The sequence below is a fragment of the Crocodylus siamensis genome, chromosome 5 (genome assembly GCF_052110815.1).
Source record: "Crocodylus siamensis isolate JL-2025a chromosome 5, ASM5211081v1, whole genome shotgun sequence".
In the NCBI taxonomy this organism is placed as follows: domain Eukaryota; kingdom Metazoa; phylum Chordata; order Crocodylia; family Crocodylidae; genus Crocodylus; species Crocodylus siamensis.
Window position 1 is genome coordinate 9,044,977 of NC_143399.1, and position 18,893 is coordinate 9,063,869.

An 18,893-nucleotide genomic window follows, 5' to 3' on the forward strand; every position below is an offset into this window, starting at 1 on the left:
GACGTGACCTCGCGCCGGAAGCGGAAGTACTTCCTCCCGCCCGGAAGCTAGAAGCAGTTCCACATCCGGGCGTCGATCGCGCCTGCCGCTGGGGCCATGGCGAACCGGACGGTAAAGGACGCGCACAGCATCCACGGCACCAACCCGCAGTATCTGGTGGAGAAGATCATCCGCACGCGCATCTACGAGTCCAAGTACTGGAAGGAGGAGTGCTTCGGCCTCACCGGTACGGTCCGCCCGGGCAAGGGGCGCTTCCGGCTAGGCCGCGGGGGCGGGGCCTAAGGCTCTTGGGGGCGGGGTCTAGGGTCCTCGCGGGTGGGCTTGGCGCGGTGGCAGTGACAGGACCCTGGGGCCAGGGCCTGGGGGGCTGCAGGGACAGGGTTTAGGGCCCTGGGCGCGGGGCTTGGCACTGAGGCAGCGATAAGGTTAGATAAGCGCTTCTGTCCGGCCCTTGGGGGCGGGGTTTGGCGCGGAGGCAGTGACAGGCTTGGTGAAACCATTACTAACTCTTCCACCTGGTGCGGGCCTTAGGGTCGGGGGGGCGGGTCACAACCATGGTCCTTATGGAGCAGTTCATCAATAAACTTGTCCATGTGCGTAAGTGACAGCGTTGGTTAAGCTGTTACTGACGTTTCCACCCGGCTCTTGGGGGTGGGGTTTGGCGCTGAGGCAGCGATGTGTAAGGCGAAACCATTACTAATGTCCCCTGCCCTCAGGGTCCCCGAGTGTCCTCCCCCTTTGCTGGGCCCCAAGCGCCGTGTGCGAGGTGCTCGGGCCCTGGGCTCGAGCTGCCTGGCATTGACCGCGGGGCTCGTCCTGCCCCCTGTCGATTCTAGCGGAGCTGGTGGTGGACAAGGCCATGGAGCTGAAGTACGTCGGCGGCGTGTACGGAGGGAACATCAAGCCCACACCCTTCCTGTGCCTGACCCTGAAGATGCTGCAGATCCAGCCTGAGAAGGACATCATTGTGGAGTTCATCAAGAACGAAGACTTCAAGTAAGCGAGGCAGGTTGCTGTCCCTGCCCCAGGAGCTGTCAGGCCAGGGAGGCAGACATGGGAGGTGGGCAGTGACAATGCAGCTAAGCGCCAGGCTGGGCCAGAACAGGGCTCCACTGTGGGGCGTCTCTTTTCCCAGGTGCTGTGCACCAGCCTGCCCGGTAATGCCTGCTTTCCCAGTGAGAGCTCTTTGCTCAGGTTGCCCTCCTTCTCGTGCTTGTCTTCTTTTGTTCATGATGTGCACCTGCCTTTGTCCGTATGTGAGCTGGTGTGTTAAGGTGGCTACAGGGGCAGATCTGGGGTGGGGCATGTGGTAGCACCCCCCTTTCGGACTGGATCACAGAACCTCTGGGGACTTTTTGGAAGTCCTTGGAGCAGGTGAGAATCCCCCCTTCCCTTCTGGGCTCAGTTGTGTCTTCCCCTGCCACCTCCCTGCTCCTTCCTGGCCTCAGCTGGGACAGTGGTAGTAGCCAAGACAAAAAGGGTTTCCCCTCCCTTTGTCTGCTTCCATGGGGCAAGGATAGGTGGGGAAACCCACCCTTGGCCCATTTCCACTGTTCCTGCTGAGCCTAGCCCCCTGCCCAGCCTTGCTGGAGTAGGCAGGCTTGGCACAGAAGCTTCCCCCACACCTCAAGGACAGTAGGGAAAGCAGCAGCCATGAGCAAGGAAGGAGAAGGGAGAGGACCTGACTAAACACTAAGGGGATGGGGGTGGATTCTGCTCTGGGAACTTTAAGAAGTCCCTGGAGGCTCCCCCAGCGTGGTCAGTGGGCACCAGTGGGTGGGAGGTGGGGAGCAGGGATACAGTCACCTGTGCGGGGCGGGTTGCTGCTCCCAAAGCTCCTTTGCCAAATCCTGGATCCATCCCTCGGTGGCTATCTACCCATTTTCTTTTGGTGTAGAACTGATAATGCATGAAGGGCACAGAGTTGTTAGGAGTGGGCACATATGGGAGAAAAAGTGCAGTCTCTCATGTCATGTTAGTTTGTGTATCAGTCGTCCTCTGAGGCTCTCGCAAGAAAGGCTTCACTGTTCATTATCTTCCTGCACAGAAGGATCTCACATGTGAACTGCTGCGTTCTGTTATGCTTTTCAGATATGTCAGAATGCTTGGTGCGTTATACATGAGATTGACTGGCACTGCAATCGACTGCTACAAGTACCTCGAGCCACTGTACAACGATTATCGAAAAATAAAGAGTCAAAATAGAAATGGGGGTAAGAAATCTTATGTTCTCAGGGTAAAGCAGTGCAGCATGGACAGCCCTTTGTAAGAGACCTCTCCTTTGGTACTGTGTGCTACACGGGAATGCAGGGGTGGAAATAGCTCCTTGCTTTGATATGAATTCACTCATCACATGTTGTGGCTGGGCCTGCTTCTTTGCTAACATTATCTTAAATTGGAGCTCGCACAATTCTTTGTACTTTCTTCAAGCCTATGTGTTTGTGTTAATAGAGCAGCACCTAAAGGAAGAGCATAAGACTGGGCATCAGGGATTTTCTGATTGTAGCTCTGCCACAGTTTTGCTGCCTGTAAAACGGGGTTAATAACTTTCCCAGCCGCTAGGCTGTTCTGCTATGAGGGTTGGGTTTGCACAACAAATAGCATACAGTCTCCTGAATATTAAGTATTGGTACCTAAAGCAAAGATGACTGCCTTGTTTTAAACATTTTTTTTTTCTTTCAGAATTTGAACTGATGCATGTGGATGAGTTTATTGATGAACTGCTCCATAAGGAACGTGTTTGTGATATTATTTTACCTCGACTGCAGGTATATAGTATATAGCCTGGTAATCCAACTTAATGTTGTATATAACATAAGCAGTCATCTGACTTACAAGCATGCTGCACAACATAATAGCTAAGGGTCTGTCAAGTGCAAATTAAGCCTTATATGTGAGTATGTTTGTGTGGATTACACGAAATGACAAGTGGGTATTTCTCTTAGAAACGTTATGTCCTGGAAGAAGCTGAACAACTAGAGACTCGGGTTAGTGCATTGGAAGAAGATATGGATGACGTAGAGTCTAGCGAGGAGGAGGAAGAGGAGGATGACAAGGTCTGTGAATTGTATTGTTGTTTATCTTCAATGGAAAGTTACTTTGGGTGCCAAATATTTATGCAGTGGAGTGTTTCCAGAAAACTTTTCATCATTGCAGTGTCATAAGAACTTCTTAGTAAAGCCTAAAGTCCTACCATGGCAGTAAAACAGACTTTTTATCAGGGTTCTCTGCCTGATGAACTTTAACTGGTTTATGTATTTTCTCCTAATTAGACATATTGTGGTTACATTAAAATAGATATTTGGTTTGTCAGCTTCAATATATTTTTGAGGGGGGGGTTGGGTATAGGGTAGGAACAGAGTTTCTACTAAAGTCAGTATACTTTGTACTATGCAGTCATCAAATGTGTAGGCAGTTTCATTTTAAGACTTAAGTTGACTAGAAAGCCCTGCTGCATCCTTATGCATAAGGAACATCAGGGTGAAAAGATTGTTAGAGCTCTGTGATTTTTGTGTTGCTTGCAGATGGAGAGGGCACCCTCCCCTGATCATCGCAGGAGAGGCTACAGAGATTTGGACAAGCCACGCAGATCTCCAACTGTGAGATACAGGAGGAGTCGAAGCAGGTCTCCACGAAGGTGATGTATTGCTGCTTTTCCCCCAGAAAAAACTTTTCAGCCGTCTGCTAAGTGTTGGTTCCAGAACTAAAGGCTATGGTAATGACTGCATGAATGCTTCACCAGTTTTCAAGCCGTTCTCTCGTCTTTCTTACCTGCAGGCGAAGCCGCTCACCCAAGAGGAGAAGGTAAAGGAGTTATTGCTTTTACATTCTGTTGGAAAAAACAAGTGTTTGTAAAATCGAGTTGTCTAACATTCTCCGTCCCTCTAGCCCATCGCCGCGCCGGGAGAGGCATCGCAGCAAAAGCCCAAGGCGACACCGGAGCAGGTCCAGGGAGAGACGCCACAGATCAAGATCTAAATCTCCAGGTAGTTCAGTGATATGCTGCTGTCTCTCTTAGTAATGCCCTAAGAATCTAGCTCCTGCTATCAGGGAGTGGTTGGATAGGTTGAGTTTAGAACATTGCTAAAATTGTATGAATTTATGCTCTAAGAACAGCTCTTACTCTGCGTAAGACTGGCTTAGCTTTATCTTTAAATGTTTCTATCACTAAATAACCACAAAGAAATTCTAATATTAAATGCCTAACTGGGGAATGAGTTAATCTTTTGACAGTACTGGAGGGTCAGTGCTAGAGGCAGACTTTATTAGTAGAAATGGAGAGTAGTCATGTGACAATTCTTTTTTTCTGGATATCAGCACTAATAATTTTATTTTTTTTGTTAACAGGGCACCATCGTAGTCATAGACACAGAAGTCATTCCAAATCACCTGAAAGGTAAAAGCTTTGTCTTTCTTTAAAAATTCCCAATCATGTGAAAAGGCTCTTGCAAACCAATGTCAGAGTTTTCCTTTCGCAAAGAAACTGAATTTTGAGATTTGTACCAATTTCTCTTACTACTGTTTGTTTTGAAATCAAGCTAGCTTGTGGGTTGGGTCTTTCTATTAGAAAGCAATAGGTTGATACCTCATGTCTATATTGCAATTAATTTTTTTTTTTTTATAACAAACCGTCCAGTAGCTTCTCTCTCTCAAACACACATTGAAACATTGTTGTTAACATTTCAGATCGAAGAAAAGCCACAAGAAGAGTCGACGAGGGAACGAATAAAGGATGAATTCCACCAAGCAATTTGGGGACCCTGACCCAAAATCTGCTTGTAGATACTGTCCTGTTTATTTTGTAGGACAGAAGGACAGGTGCTGGCTGCTTTAGCAGTCTTTTTTTAAACCTCGTTCCAATCTCCTCTTGTACAAGAAAGTGTTTGGATTTTTTTTCTATTAAGAAAAAGCTGAAGTAACTTTTTCATGTACATAACTTGTTTATCCTCCTAGTGGAATGTGAGGAATAGCATGGTTTTTAAAATGTGTTCTTGATGGCCTTTGTAAAAATAGCACAACAGTGACAAGTCTAAGATACCTTATAATGTTTATTAATTTGTTATGAAATACCCTTGTTCATAAAGGCTGCTTCCTGTTTTCTAAAGTAAGTTGTCTGTGTGCATCTATACAGACCCGGCTGACTGAACTGATACAGAAAGACTTTTTTTTTTTTTCTTTTAGGTACTCCACTAGTTCAGTTGTTTTTTGGTAAGTGGCCTAGAGAAGTTGGCAAGAGACTGAAGACCCAACCACATGTCTATAACAACCATTCACGTTTGAATATTTCTTGTGATATCATTAGCTCTGTCTGTACTTGTAAATAAAACAATGGCTTTACACTGAATGTATTTCTACCCATAGAAGTGTTCAAAGGTAGAGCACGGAGATGAAACTGTCAACTTCTTTTTTACTAGAAATATTACTGAACCTCTCCAGTAATGAACTGCATAGCCCTCTTAGCAACAAACAGTTTATATGGTAATCCTTAGCTTCTGCTCTGCAACTGAAATTTCATAGACATCAGGGCTGGAAGGGACCTCGGGAGATCATCGAGTCCAGCCCCCTGCCCAAAGGGCAGGAAGTCAGCTGGGGTCATAGGATCCCAGCAAGATAAGCATCCAATTTACTCTTGAAGGTGTTCAATGTAGGTGCTTGAACCACCTCCGCTGGCAGACTGCTCCAGACCTTGGGGGCTCGGACAGTAAAGAAATTCTTCCTTATGTCCAGCCTGAAACGGTCTTGCAGGAGTTTGTGACCGTTCGGCCTCGTCATCCCTTGGGGCGCTCTGGTGAACAAACGTTCCCCCAGATCCTGGTGGTCACCCCTGATAAACTTGTAGGTGGCCATAAGATCACCCCTGAGCCTACGCTCTTCCAGGCTAAAGAGTCCCATGGCTCTCAGCCTGTCATCGTAAGATCTGTTTTCCTGACCTCTGATCATGCGTGTGGCTCTCCTCTGGACTCTCTCAAGCTTCTCCACATCCTTTTTGAATTGCGGAGCCCAAAACTGGATGCAGTACTCCAGCTGCAGCCTCACCAAGGCCGAGTACAAGGGGAGAATGACGTCCCGGGATTTGCTCGAGAAGCATCTATGGATGCAAGCCAGGGTTTTGTTCGCTTTACTAGCCACAGCATCGCATTGCAGGCTCATGTTCATCTTGTGGTCAATGATGACCCCCAAGTCTCTTTCTTCTGTAGTGCTATCCAACGTATCACTGCCAAGCCTATAAGGGTGCTGCAGGTTTTTCCTCCCAAGGTGGAGAACCTTGCATTTTTCGGTGTTAAACACCATCAGGTTCTCGTCTGCCCATTTGCTGAGCTTGTCCAGGTCAGCCTGGATCACCCGCCTATCTTCTGGCATGGATGCTTTGCCCCAAAGTTTGGTGTCATCGGCAAACTTGGCCAGTCCACTCCTGACTCCAATGTCCACATCATTAATGAAGATGTTGAACAGTATGGGTCCCAGGACAGAGCCTTGAGGGACCCCACTGGTCACAGGGCACCACGATGAGTGACTGCCATCAATTACAACCCTCTGGGTCTGACCACGGAGCCAGTTTCCCAGCCAGCGGATCGTGGTGGAGCCAAGGCCACAACTGGCCAGTTTGGCCAAAAGGTGATCATGGGATACGAGATCAAAGGCTTTTTTGAAGTCAAGATATATGACATCAATCTCTTCTCCCTTGTCCAGGTGATAGGTCACCTGGTCATAGAAGGAAATGAGATTGGTCAAACAAGACCTACCCGCAACAAACCTGTGCTGGCTGTCCCTTAGGATGTTAGCCTGGGCCAGTCCCTCAAGGATGGCCTCCTTAATAAACTTTTCTAAGATCTTCCCCAGGATTGAAGTCAGGCTAATGGGCCTGTAGTTAGCCGGATCCACTCTCCTCCCTTTCTTGAAGATCGGCACCACGCTGGCCTTCTTCCAGTCTTCGGGCACTACACCAGAGCGCCAGGAGTTTTCAAAGATCCGTGTCAGGGGCTGGGCTATGATGCTCGCCAGCTCCTTGAGTACCCTGGGGTGCAGACTGTTAGGGCCAGCTGACTTGAAGGTATCCAGCTTCTCAAGATGTTCCTTCACGAGGTCAGCGTTTATGGAGGGTAGGGGATCCCCATCACCCGGATCTCCCTGTCCTATAGCAGGCATGGGCGTCCCGTGGGACTGATGAAAGACTGACGCAAAGTACCTATTTAATAGACCAGCTAGCCCAGTATCCTTTCTGAGTCAGGTCTCCAGCTGTGATTCACAGTATAGCTGTAGGACTTGCACTCTTCCACTAATGGAAAAGAGGCCTTCAAGTGGTACTTAAACATTTGGCTGCCTGGCATGTCATGTTCAGTGTTACTGAAAATGCAGTGACTGTTTGCTAACTGCAAGAGCTTCATATGCTTCAATCTTTGTTCTTTCCTTTCCTTTGGTAGTATCTAACTTTTCACAAACCTGCTTGTGTTTGGAAGGCACATTGAGCTGCAAGGCCTAGATATCAACACAAGCTTAGATGCTGAAGAAACTGAATTGGCCCCCCCAGCCACTTCAAATGGGATGGTGGGGAGAGGGGAGGGGCAGGGGATACACTGAAACCACTACCTTTTAAATACATCTTCCAGCACCTGACACTAGAGGATGCAAGGCATGGAGTTACGTCTAACAGCACACAGGAGATGGTTTAGAAAGTAAGTTGACAAGCCCCTGCATCTATGACTATGGGAATGATGTGTTCAACAGGTGCAGGGAATAAGCTGTTCTAATGCTAAACTTTGGAAGCAGAGACTTTTTAAAAGAAAGCCAGTCAAGTAAACTCTAGATTCAGCAGCAAGAAATGAAAATCTTTAAACTCAGTATAAATTCTGAGTATAAAATTGATTGGGGAAATTAAGCATGAGTTGTGAAAGATGTACACCCATGTACAAAAGAAAAAAAAGCAAAAGTGGTTGAAGAGCAAGCTTTAAGAAGTTAAATTACGTCGAAAACAGACCCAACCCAAGTAAAGCCACCACAAAACACTAGAGCAGGCAGTGAGTCAGTGAAATCCATGAAGCAACGATGATGAACAATAGATACAGGTGAAGAAGCACGCCTGTTGGACTAGCACAATTAAAGGAGCAATCAAGAATAAGGACCATTACAAACAAGTTAAATGGCTTTTTGTTTCAGTTGCTCTTATGGAAATAATATGCTTTCAACTGACAAATACTTCAGAGATGGAAGGAAGAGACAATGCTGAAACAAGCTGATGAACAGCTTGAAGTCCAGAGAGGAGACACTTGGCATCAGAATAAAGAAGTCAAGTTACTAATAAATACATGCTCTTATTAAGATCAGCTACTCTAACTGAAGGGCAGCAACTCTTAAAAAGTCACCGGGGCGACACTGGTACTTGCTAGATACTGAGCCCTATTTAAGTACTGAGAGAGTTGGTTGCTACTGAAACGCATGCTGGTGGTCAAAGCGTATTTGGATGTATGAAAAAAGGACAGCAAATGCTGGAACAGACTATCGTCTAAACTAGGGATGCTCAACCCCCACCCCACAGACCCAATCTACGACTGGTGCCACATCGTGGCCTGCAGGATTCCCCGTGGATCTGAGAAGCCCCACAGGCATCCTCATATGCTCAATTGGGTGTGCAGGGGCCTGATCCCAGTGTGCAGAGCTGTGTGGGGTCAGTATGGCTCTGATCCTGGCCAGGCAGGGTCAGTCCAGAGTTGGATCCTGGCCACGCCAGGGCAGGGCACACAGCTGGATCCCAGCTGGGCAGGGGCAATGCAGGGCCTCTGGCTGCAGATCCCAGCTAGGCAGGGGCAACACAGGGCTCCATCTGGCCCGCAGACCGGCCCTGCGGCATTTATCTGGCCCATGGGGTTCAGGTTTGGTCAGCCAATTTTAATACACAAGCTAGAGGCATCAGTGGGCAATGAAACTACTCCATAAACTGAAAAGACAAAGATGTTCAGCTAGGAGATGGTAAATCAAGAGCGACAGTCTTGTAATGAAAACACAAGCGTTCAGTCAGTCAAACTGAAAAGCAATGCATTTTAAATGGAAAGGATTTTTTCAATGTATTTGTTTTTACATAGAACCTGTGAACTCAATACAACAAGGTGGCAAGAGTCCAAAAAATTAGTAGAATTCACAAGACCTTTATGGATAATGAGGCTATCCACTGTTACATGAAAAGAACTTTCTTTTCTTAATGAGATGTAAATATTTCTGGGTATGAGCCAGACAATTAATGGAGGCAGGTAAAAGCTTCCACTAAGATCAGATTTTCTGTAATTATTGACCACAATTATTAAATCTCTCTTTGAAGTATCTGCTATCAGCCACGATCAGAGATGAGATGTTGGACTAGATGGACCACAGGTGTGAGCAAGTGGCAACTCCTTTGTTCCTAGAAGCATCTGCCTTATTATATGTGAAAAGCAAAAGGTGAGCAACTAAGCCCACAATTGTTTAAACAGCAGAATGAGACCATCTGTCCTGGCTAAATCTCTCTTATTAGAAGGTTAGTAACTATTTCACAGAACAAACATGCTGTTCTAAACCTGAGGCAGCAGGAGCTGTCACCTCCAGTTAGGCCGTATTAACATTACATTCAGAAGAGAGATGAGATTTTCAATGCTTAAAAAATGTTACATGCTAGCGAGGACAACCCAAAGAGAACTCTGGGTTGGATTACCAAAATAATCCCAACAAAAATAGAGACACCATAGTGTGTTCCCAGAAGCTTTGCGAAGTTCACAAGTTTGTTGGACCAGTGGCAATTAATTTTCAGAAATAGGGGCCCAGCAAAATTCTGAGAAGGGAGTCCCCAAGTAGCCAAAAAGGGATGGGTAGACTCTGCTAGAATTCAATATCCTACTTTGGAGCCAGGAGCTAGTCATAAACGACTGGAGTTAAGAGTACAGATATCCTGCTCCTTGCTCAAAATAGCCCCCGAGTGTTGTTGAAGGGTGGGAACAAGCCAGCAAGGCCTGCTGGAAAGCCTGAGGTTTAGGCGTCTTGTGCTGATCAATAATACACGTTACAGATGATATGTACTGCATATAAAGCACATTCTGGGGTTTTAATTCTAAGCACGCTGACAGTAATTAGTAAATTATTAGTTTTGTGTATCTTCTGTCTTCCTACTCATGCAAATGCTTGGCGAGCTTACCAGAAACTAGACACAAAAGCAACATAAATTCTGCTACTGTCACCCTGACTGGAGGAAGTTTAGTACTGGCAAGTTGAATGCCAGAGTAGGTGGGGAAGGAAATAAGAGACCCTTTAGGAGGGTCTGCATTTTCACAGAAGGATGAATCTGGTCTACTTGGGATCTCTCTACGGTTACCTGAAAAAAATCCATTTGAACTTGGGGTTCTCAGAGTTTCAAAGAACAAAGAAAATTAAACCAAGTTAAGGGAAAATTAAGGGAAAGAGCCAAAAGCCTGCATTCTTCTGGCAAAGGCAAAATAGAACAGGGGTGGCCAACCTGTGGTCCACATCACAAGCGGCATGGGCAGCCTCTGTATATAGCATGGATGTTGGGGAGGGGACAGGGAGCAGAAAGTAGAGCTGCAGATCAGGTAGGGAAGGGGATCCAAGTGGTAGTTATGGAGGGCATGGAGCTTAACTTGTAGCATGCCTGCCAAAAAAGTTGGCCCCTGCTGATGTAAAACAATAAAGGGGAGACAAAGCAGGGTGAAAGGGGAGGTGCTGTGTGATGATCGGACTAAGGGGCCCTACAGCCAACTGTAACCGGAAACATCAAGAAGATATTGCCCCTATGAACTGTTATTTGGTAACTGTTCACAAGGAGGCCTCTACAGTATCTGGGCACTATCAGTGACAAAATCCTATGCTAACAGGATTAGTGGTCTCCCTCCTACTTCAGAAGGGCAAATCCTGTACGCTTAAAATTGATTTTGCAGCAAAAGCCTAAATATAAAAAAAAGTAAAATTCCAAAACTGAGATTCTAGGAGGAAAAGAAAGGCTTAAGAGCAGAGTAAACGTGTCTAACTTAAATATATCCAGACAGTAGTCACCAGAGCCATCTATGCATGTTCAAAAGAGACCTTTAAGACTGCTGCAGAGTAAACTGGCTATAGTCTGAAATTTGCTGTTTAAATCAGATTGCCTTAAGAATGATGAATAAAGGATTAAGAGCCAGAAAATGAAATGCCTCTCTCTTGAAAGGGCCTGACTTAGGCAATGGGCAAACCTACCCAACTACTTAAAAAATGGAAGGGAAGCTGCCATAGGGGAACGCACATCATCCATTACAATGTACCTGTTATGTCACCTGCAGCGATTCTAATGAGTTAAATCACTATAACTTAATCCTGGATGAAACTGTTACAGCTCTTTTGCTACACCTGTATCACTACAGAAGCATGAAGCCATAACAGTTTTTTGGAACAGCTTATACTGGGATCACTGGATCCATACAGCTGCTATCTGTCCACACCCAAAGAAAGGTCAAGAAAGACTTTACCGTGACCTCCTCCAACTGAGCCAGGTAAAATAAAGCGTCTATCCTTTTAAGGTGCATCATACACAAAATGTGAACAAGACGCATATATGGGAGAACCAGGTTAACAGCAAGTTACCTCTTCCCCCATGACTGAGCGTTATGGTGCAGTCAGATTTCTTTGGAGTACTTGCACGTAACTGGAAGGATTGCTTGTGAAGGCAGAAGCAGCAGCCCACTCCCTTCATCCATGCATACTGGAAGCATTTAAAGGAAAATGATAGGATCAATAAAATGTTAGTGAATAGAAAAGGCAATGATTTTGGAAAAACTCCAAGAGGCATATTAAGTTCACTGTCTGTGCCCAGGCTCCTTTAAGTCACGTCTTACAAACTTTTCACATGAGGCTACATTTGTTACCCAATTATAAACCAAAGCAAATTCAATATACAACCACGGAAAAGGAAAAACCTTCATTCTTGTGTTGCGCAGTTTTGTTTTATTTTTTGTTTTAAAAAGTTTTTTTTGGCACTACATAGTTCTGCAAAGAATAGAAGTGACAAATTTTAAAACACATGAAATCCCTTTCTAATTTTATTTTTTTAGAACAATATATATAAAGTTTGAAGCAACCAAAGTATGAATACAGCTAATAGAAAATAAAGAACTTAATTTTAAAAATTCTCTCTCTTTACAGTTTATCAAGATAAAACAAAAACACAATTCCCCTTAAAAATAGGGTAATAAAATAGATGAAATTTGTATCACTCAGTTTTGTGATACTAGTAAAAACTATAGATCATATCTATGTACAAATGATACAGTTTAAAAACAGTCTTAAATAATCTTTTATCTAAACATGTTGAATGTGGTAAGAGTTTAAAATCAGAACCTGATTTTTCTCCCCTCCCCCCCCCCCTTAAAATTTCACTTTTTCTGTTGAATGTAATTCATATTCAAGTGTGGGTGTCCTTGAGACAGAAGCGAGAACCGCTGGTTACTCTGCATCAGTGGACCAGCTAAAAGAAAATGGATTACAATTACTTCAGCAAATAAGATGTACTTCAAAGTGCTTGGCTATATTCACTGAATTATACATTTATGAATACAAGCATCTACTTGAGTGACAAGAGATTCCAGTTGTGTTACCTCTCACGTATATATAAAATATAATGCTGCTTAATCCAGCTGGTAAAAATCCCACAGAATCAAAATGCATCTTTATTTTCACATCAGTGCATGTGACTGCTTTTAAAATACAATAAAATAAATAATTTGAAGAGTAGAAAATGTGGGTCTCACCTGGAAATCTCACCTCATTCAATGGATGCAAGTGCAAAAGTAACTGGCTTACATACAGTGCTTTTAATGCTAAGGATTCTATCTGGGTTTATATAAGTTGCCCCAGCCCTATGGTGTCTGGGTCCTTTTGAGCAGATTCTAGGGTACAATCCAAATTCCTATTGGAATGAAAGATGATTGCCCCCATTGACTTCGCTGGGATTTAGATCAAGCCATTTGTGACTCAGAGTCCAACCCCACGAAGTGCTGCACGCCCTCAACTTCAACTGAAACCAGGAGGAGCTGAGCATGACAACACATGGAATGACGGGGCTCTGAAGTGCCTGATCTTGTAAGCTTTACTTACAAGTAGCTCCCTGAAGTTGTATGAAAGATGATCACAGTAGGTTAGGATTACTTACGAGAGAAATAGCTACAGGGTCTTGCCATAGTCATACAAAAATCACTTTAAAGCCACATGTGTATTTCCGTGGGCGATAGTATGGGAGGGCAGCAGTGAAAGGGCCGTACGCGTAAAAGCATGGAGATCAGTGATCAAGGAAAATGGGGCCGAACCTCCTGCTATTTCAGGAAGTGCCATGAAATGTCCAGGCAGTGCAAGGAGGATTTTAGGGTTTAATTTTAAAAGATCTCCGCACAGACTTCACTTATCTACCAAGGGAAGAGGAAGTGTTGATGCAACTCTGCTGGGATTCAAACTTAGGGTTCCAAAGAGCCTGAGCTTTTGAATAATAATTCATTGGCCTCTATGGTATTCAAACAGTAAAGAGACATATAGCTTCAGCAGACATGTTGTATGAGCTGTTGATTCATTTACTTGTTCTAGTACCTTGAGGGTAGAAAGGTTTGTTCGGTGGATAGCTGGCATTTCCCTGCTGCATGTAGTTCTGAGGCATATTGTAAGGCCACGCTCCTCGGAGGAGAGGAAAATGGGTAGGGGTCCCATGGTCCCAAGGGACAGAAGGAGGGTTCATTTTACCAAACTGTCCTTGGAAACCCTGATCTATTTTTCAATTGAAAGGGAAAAGCATATTGCAAGTTGAAATAATTAAACAGTAAATCACAAAATACAACTTACACGTCAACAAGTATATGTCGGGGACCGAAAGCAGCTAGCTTCGGAAAGTTAGATTCTTAATAAAACAGTTATATTTAAAATAAAATGACTGTTTGTGACCTGAATGACTCCACTGCTTAAAGGTAGTACTATTAGCTTGTTGGTGCCAGAAAATGAATCAGCCCTTAGAACGTGACAAGATCCCGGTCAGTACAGGAAGAAATGTGCAACGCTAACGATACAGGATGCAAGTTCTCAACAATGTTAACATCTGATCTGGCAAAGGTTTTCAATTATCACCGAAGTCCACAGATTTGGGGGCAATCATTGTATTGCAGGACCACAACAGACCTGTACGAAGTGTTAAGAGTGGAATTGTACCAATTCCTGAACATTTAAGACACTTCATACATTTTCATACCAACCTAACATATATTTCTATCTAAAAATATAAAAAAGACCCTCAAGTAACCATACAACAATATGTATGCTAGTCAGTTCACAACCCTAGTATTACTGAAGCATGAAAGATGAGAAATCAAGCACCCAGAAGTCAGGGTATTCCAAAAATTAATGCCTAGTGCTTATTATTAAATCTGGTCTCTTTGTGTATGCCTTCCAATTTTAGAAGGTTGTGCAATATTCTATCCCTTAAAAATATAAAGATGAGGCATCTTTATTCTAATTTGATGTTAGTTGTTAAAAAGTAACTGCACCACCTCTTGAAAAGCCTGTTTTCAGGCTCCCCAGGAAGTCTGCAGATGGCTTCCACTGTTATAAAACCAGGCAAGGCCCACAATGCAGGAGCCAGCTCTCATGTGGGTCTCACTATTCGAAGCAAAATGCCTTTTAAAAAAAAAAAACAACAACAACAGACATACCACTGTTTAGACTGGTCTTGCTCATGTTTTATCTTAGGTTCTGCTTTTAGAATAAATTAAAAAAAGTCCCAATCCCAAATGGCTCTGGATTAAGCAATTTACATAATTAATTGTCAGTTGAGAACAGTGTTGCCAAGGTTCGTTAAAGGCCACAGGAAGTTGCATGTTTTGGCCGGGCAGAGATTGAAAGTAGGAGAGGAAGGCTAGGACTGGCTGGGAAAGACGCTGGGACTGGAATCAGTTGTGTTGGATGGGGAGCACAAGGATCTCACAAACTGGAAAACTGAGGAGGAAGATAAACAACATGGGAAAAACCACATCTTGGATAGCAAGTTTGGAAAGGAAAACAGGACTGCCTCAGCAGAACCACTTGGACTAGAATGAGAACCACGAGGATGCAAACAGGGACTGGACTTGCAAAAGGCAATGGGACTAAGAAAAGGACCCAGGCACGGTGACGAGACGGTCCTGGGACAAAGGAATGTTGGAGGGGAAATTACAGAAGGGCTAAAACTTGGGGTGAGATAGATGCGTGCACCTATCTGTGTCCACTAAAACCCTCAAGAGTCTGGGGGGCCAGATGAGTTTGACACCCTTGGTATAAAGTGACTGTCTATATTAATGAACCGGAGGAATGTATTAGTAGGAGCATTGCCGACAGATCAAGGAGTAATTATCTCCCTCTATTCTGCATTGGTGAGGCCACAGCTGGAGCACTGCATCCAGTTTTGGGTCCCCCACTACAGGGAGGATGTGGACAAATTGGAAAGAGTCCAGCAGAAGGCAATGAAAATGGTTCAGGACACAACTTGTGAGGAGAGGTTGAGGGAACTGGGCTTCTTTAGTTTAAAGAGAAGACCGAGAAGGAGTGAATAGCAGCCTTCATCTCCCTGCAGGGGGGTTGCAAAGAGGATGGAGCTGGCCTGTTCTCAGCGGTGGCAGATGACAGGACAAGGAGCAATGGGCTCGAGTTGCAGCAAGGTAAGTTTAGGTTAAATATTATGAAAACCAATCAGTAGGAGGGTGGTGAAGCACTAGAATGGGTTAGCTAGAAAGGTGGTGAAATCTCCATCCTTGGAAGTTTTTAAGGCCAGGCTCAACAGAGCCCAGGCTGGAATGGTCTAGTTGGGGACAGTCCTGCTTTGAGCAGGAAGTTGGACTAGACAGATGACCTCCTGAGGTCCGTTCCAACCCTAGTTTTCTATGATTTCTGTTGTTTAGATATCACGTTGGATTATTTTTTAAATAATGAGAACAACAGCTAGGAAAATTAATGTTTTAAAAGAACACTAGTAAGGTCACAAAGCCAAGCACTCAAAAGATATGAAATACCAGAGTTAGTGTTGATTCCATAACCATAAAAACACCCCTGCCTCCCATGTACATATGTGCATCATGGTAACTTACTACCCCCCAAACACACATTATTCAATACATAGGTTGGATCTTCTGTGAGTATGATCCAGAAAGTAAAAGTGATGCTCATCTGTAAAACCCTGTTCTAATTTGCTGCAGAAAATGGAAAATGTATAGTGACTGTAGCAAAAGAAAAGATGGTCTTATTGTTAAAAAGCTACATGCTGCCTTGGAAAAATAAAATATATCCCTGTCTATTAGAGATTATGTCTGATGGTAGTAGGGTTACCTGCCAAACTTCTCAGAAGTGGCCACTAACGGTCTGTCCTTCATTTTTAATGCCCAACTTAAGTCCTTGGGCTGTGATTTGTAGAAGTACTGATTGCTCACAGCTGCAAATGAAGTCAATATGAGCTATTTTTCAAATATACTAAGTGCCATATAATGCAAAGTACTCTGAAAACTAAAGCCCAAGGTCTCTCAAGTTGGGCACCTAAAATTAGCAGAAACTTTTTATCTTAATCTCTCAATGTGCAAGTTTCTTATCTTTAATAGGGGGATATCACCACCATAAGCTTGCTGGGGTGTTCCAAAAATTAATGAATGTTTATGAAGAAGTCAGACCCCACAGTAGTGAGTATCACAAAAATCTAGGAGGAAATGAAAAATGTCCTCTATTCCTCGCAAAGAATGATGCAGTGGGCCTGTGGAAGAAAAGTGTAATTAAAGTCTGTATCATGATGCACAAAGGGGGCATACTACAACTGCACAAACAATCTTAATTCTGGCATTTGCTAACTTTTAAGCGCTTGATTTTACAACCTGAGGGAATGGACACACAACATTCTTGGTGTGGGAAGAAGGGGGTGGATGTTTACTGTATCTGTCAGTTGTTCCCACCAGTTGTTCTTACCCGTGTTAAGTGTACAATAAAAGGCAATATCTTCATCTTCACCAAAAGCGATGTAGCTACCAATTCCTGTGGGCAGCACATGATAAACACCCACCTCCGACTGTCCCTTTTCCCCGGTGGCAAATTGATTGTTGGCCATACAATGATGTTACAAGAACGTTAAGGGTATCTGTGTAATATAGTTTACAAATGATAGAGACAGCATGAATAGAGACCAGATCCGAAAACAAAGAGTTGGAATGATGGTCAAGGTGGAAGAAATGTATTGGAATGCCCTGAATTGAGTGCTTGAATTCTCAGCCCTACTGTTGCATTCAAATGCATTTTTTGCACTGACATGAAAGGTTCACCTTATTCTGCCAAACTAATACGTTACTGAATTTCCCAGTGGAAAGCACCAGCATTTCCCAGAGCTGCTGATGGCAGGATCTACCAATGCTTCACAAAAAGCCAATGCAAACACATGTAACTTTTCCTGGAAAACACTTTAAACGATATTGCCAAGTCACAGTACAGCCCGCGTATGTCACTCAGTTCCTTAAGCCTCAGTCTTTTTTTTTTTTTTTTTTTGGGGGGGGGGTGTTAAAATAGTTTTAAAAAGAGTTAACTGGTTCTAGAACACTTAGCATTTGTACACAATGTCTGAGATGTTTGATACAAGAGAGAAGAGTTACCTGAATTCCCCACAGTGCCATTGTTCACCAGAGAGTTTGGAGTCACAGGGTTGTGCCAGTGTCCCTCATGAGAAGTGCTGGGGATTCCCATGGGCCTGGCAGCAGGCTGTGCAAAGATGATACTGGGATCATTCAAGCTTACACTGCTCTGGTTATTTGTGGTGCTGCCGCTGCCAGACCTCACAGAAAATGGAACATTTGCAGAATGAGGAGGATTACCCGGTGCAGAGTGAATAACGGGCCCATGAATAGGCCATGAAGTGTTGGGGAGCTGAATTTGGTGGTGGTGGTGGTGGTGGTGGTGGTGCATCTGAAGCAGTCCCAGGTTATGCAAGGTAGAATACTGACCTGGGGGAGATTGGGGAAAGTTAAACAAAGGCAGCTGGACCTGATGGGGTGGCTGTGCGCCCTGCTGTGGCTGCGGAACGTGCTTAGACTGGGATATTGCCTGTGGTTGAGTCTGGTTAATGGAGGCTGGCTGAGAGGAAGTCTGTGTAAATTGCTGAGGCTGTGGAGAGTAAGATGACTGATGCGAATCAGACTGGAGGGGAAAAAAAAGTATGTATTTCTGATTAGTTTACTAGCTATGTCATAGTGTTTCTCTTTAACAAGAAGCCTATGCATAAGATTCTCACAAGGAAGGCAGAGGGCTCCACAACAAACACGTTAACCCCCTGAGCTCAGGAGATGGGCAGAGCTAAAGTCGCTGCTGGTGTTAACAGGCAACTGCACCGATTCCTATTTTCTCCAGCAGATAATTTGGCCCGTAACTGTACATAGCACATCCCTCCATCAGAAACATCATATCAAACAAGAACAGCCCCAGGCTACTGAGGCTCTGCAAATATACAGTTCTGATTCTTAGCCTTCCCATTTCTCCTGCCATGAGTTGCACAACATAATTCATTCTCATAAAACCCCAACAGGCTAGATTGCAAGAGCAGTTACAATCTCCCCAACCCCAACCTCCTCAGGCTAGACTGCAAGAGTGGTTCTCACTACTCGGTGCGCTTCTCGGGGCGTTTCCAGAGCTGCCTTTCAATACTTTTAAACAATGTATTTAACCTATTGAATTAGAAATTGAAACTCAGAGGACTCAGTCTCATCCTTTACTTCCTGATATGAGGCAGAGGCTCAGAGCATAGCAATGTTAAACCACTGGCAGCAGCCCAATCTCTTGCTGTCCAAGCTCATCCCTACTCCAGCAACATACAGGAGTAAGAGAGAGGTGGGAGAGCTGCTAGCTGCTGCCACTGG

At 44.5% G+C, this 18,893-nt stretch overlaps 2 protein-coding genes across 18 annotated transcripts in view; one reads left to right on the forward strand and one right to left on the reverse strand.

The window, feature by feature from the left end:
- The first annotated feature begins 45 nt into the window (after positions 1-45).
- PRPF38A (pre-mRNA processing factor 38A) lies at positions 46-5,346 on the forward strand. Its single transcript, XM_090048501.1, has 10 exons — positions 46-226; positions 837-996; positions 2,092-2,213; positions 2,683-2,768; positions 2,946-3,056; positions 3,525-3,637; positions 3,778-3,804; positions 3,889-3,986; positions 4,348-4,396; positions 4,687-5,346. The coding sequence occupies exons 1-10, from the start codon at positions 97-99 to the stop codon at positions 4,727-4,729; spliced, it is 939 nt and encodes a 312-aa protein (XP_089904627.1). The 5' UTR covers positions 46-96; the 3' UTR covers positions 4,730-5,346.
- Positions 5,347-11,941: 6,595 nt separating this feature from the next.
- The window catches only part of TUT4 (terminal uridylyl transferase 4), an 85,970-nt gene continuing 79,018 nt past the window's right edge, over positions 11,942-18,893 (reverse strand). For 16 of the 17 annotated variants that reach the window (XM_090047632.1, XM_090047624.1, XM_090047627.1 and 13 more), the window contains 3 exons: positions 17,637-18,177; positions 13,585-13,758; positions 11,942-12,472 (listed from right to left, as the gene is read on the reverse strand). In XM_090047632.1, the coding sequence (XP_089903758.1) occupies positions 12,381-12,472; positions 13,585-13,758; positions 17,637-18,177 (807 nt within the window). In that variant the 3' untranslated portion in view covers positions 11,942-12,380. Of the gene's footprint in view, positions 12,473-13,584; positions 13,759-17,636; positions 18,178-18,893 lie in introns of those variants that run through there. The other variant, XM_090047633.1, reaches the window with a different exon arrangement.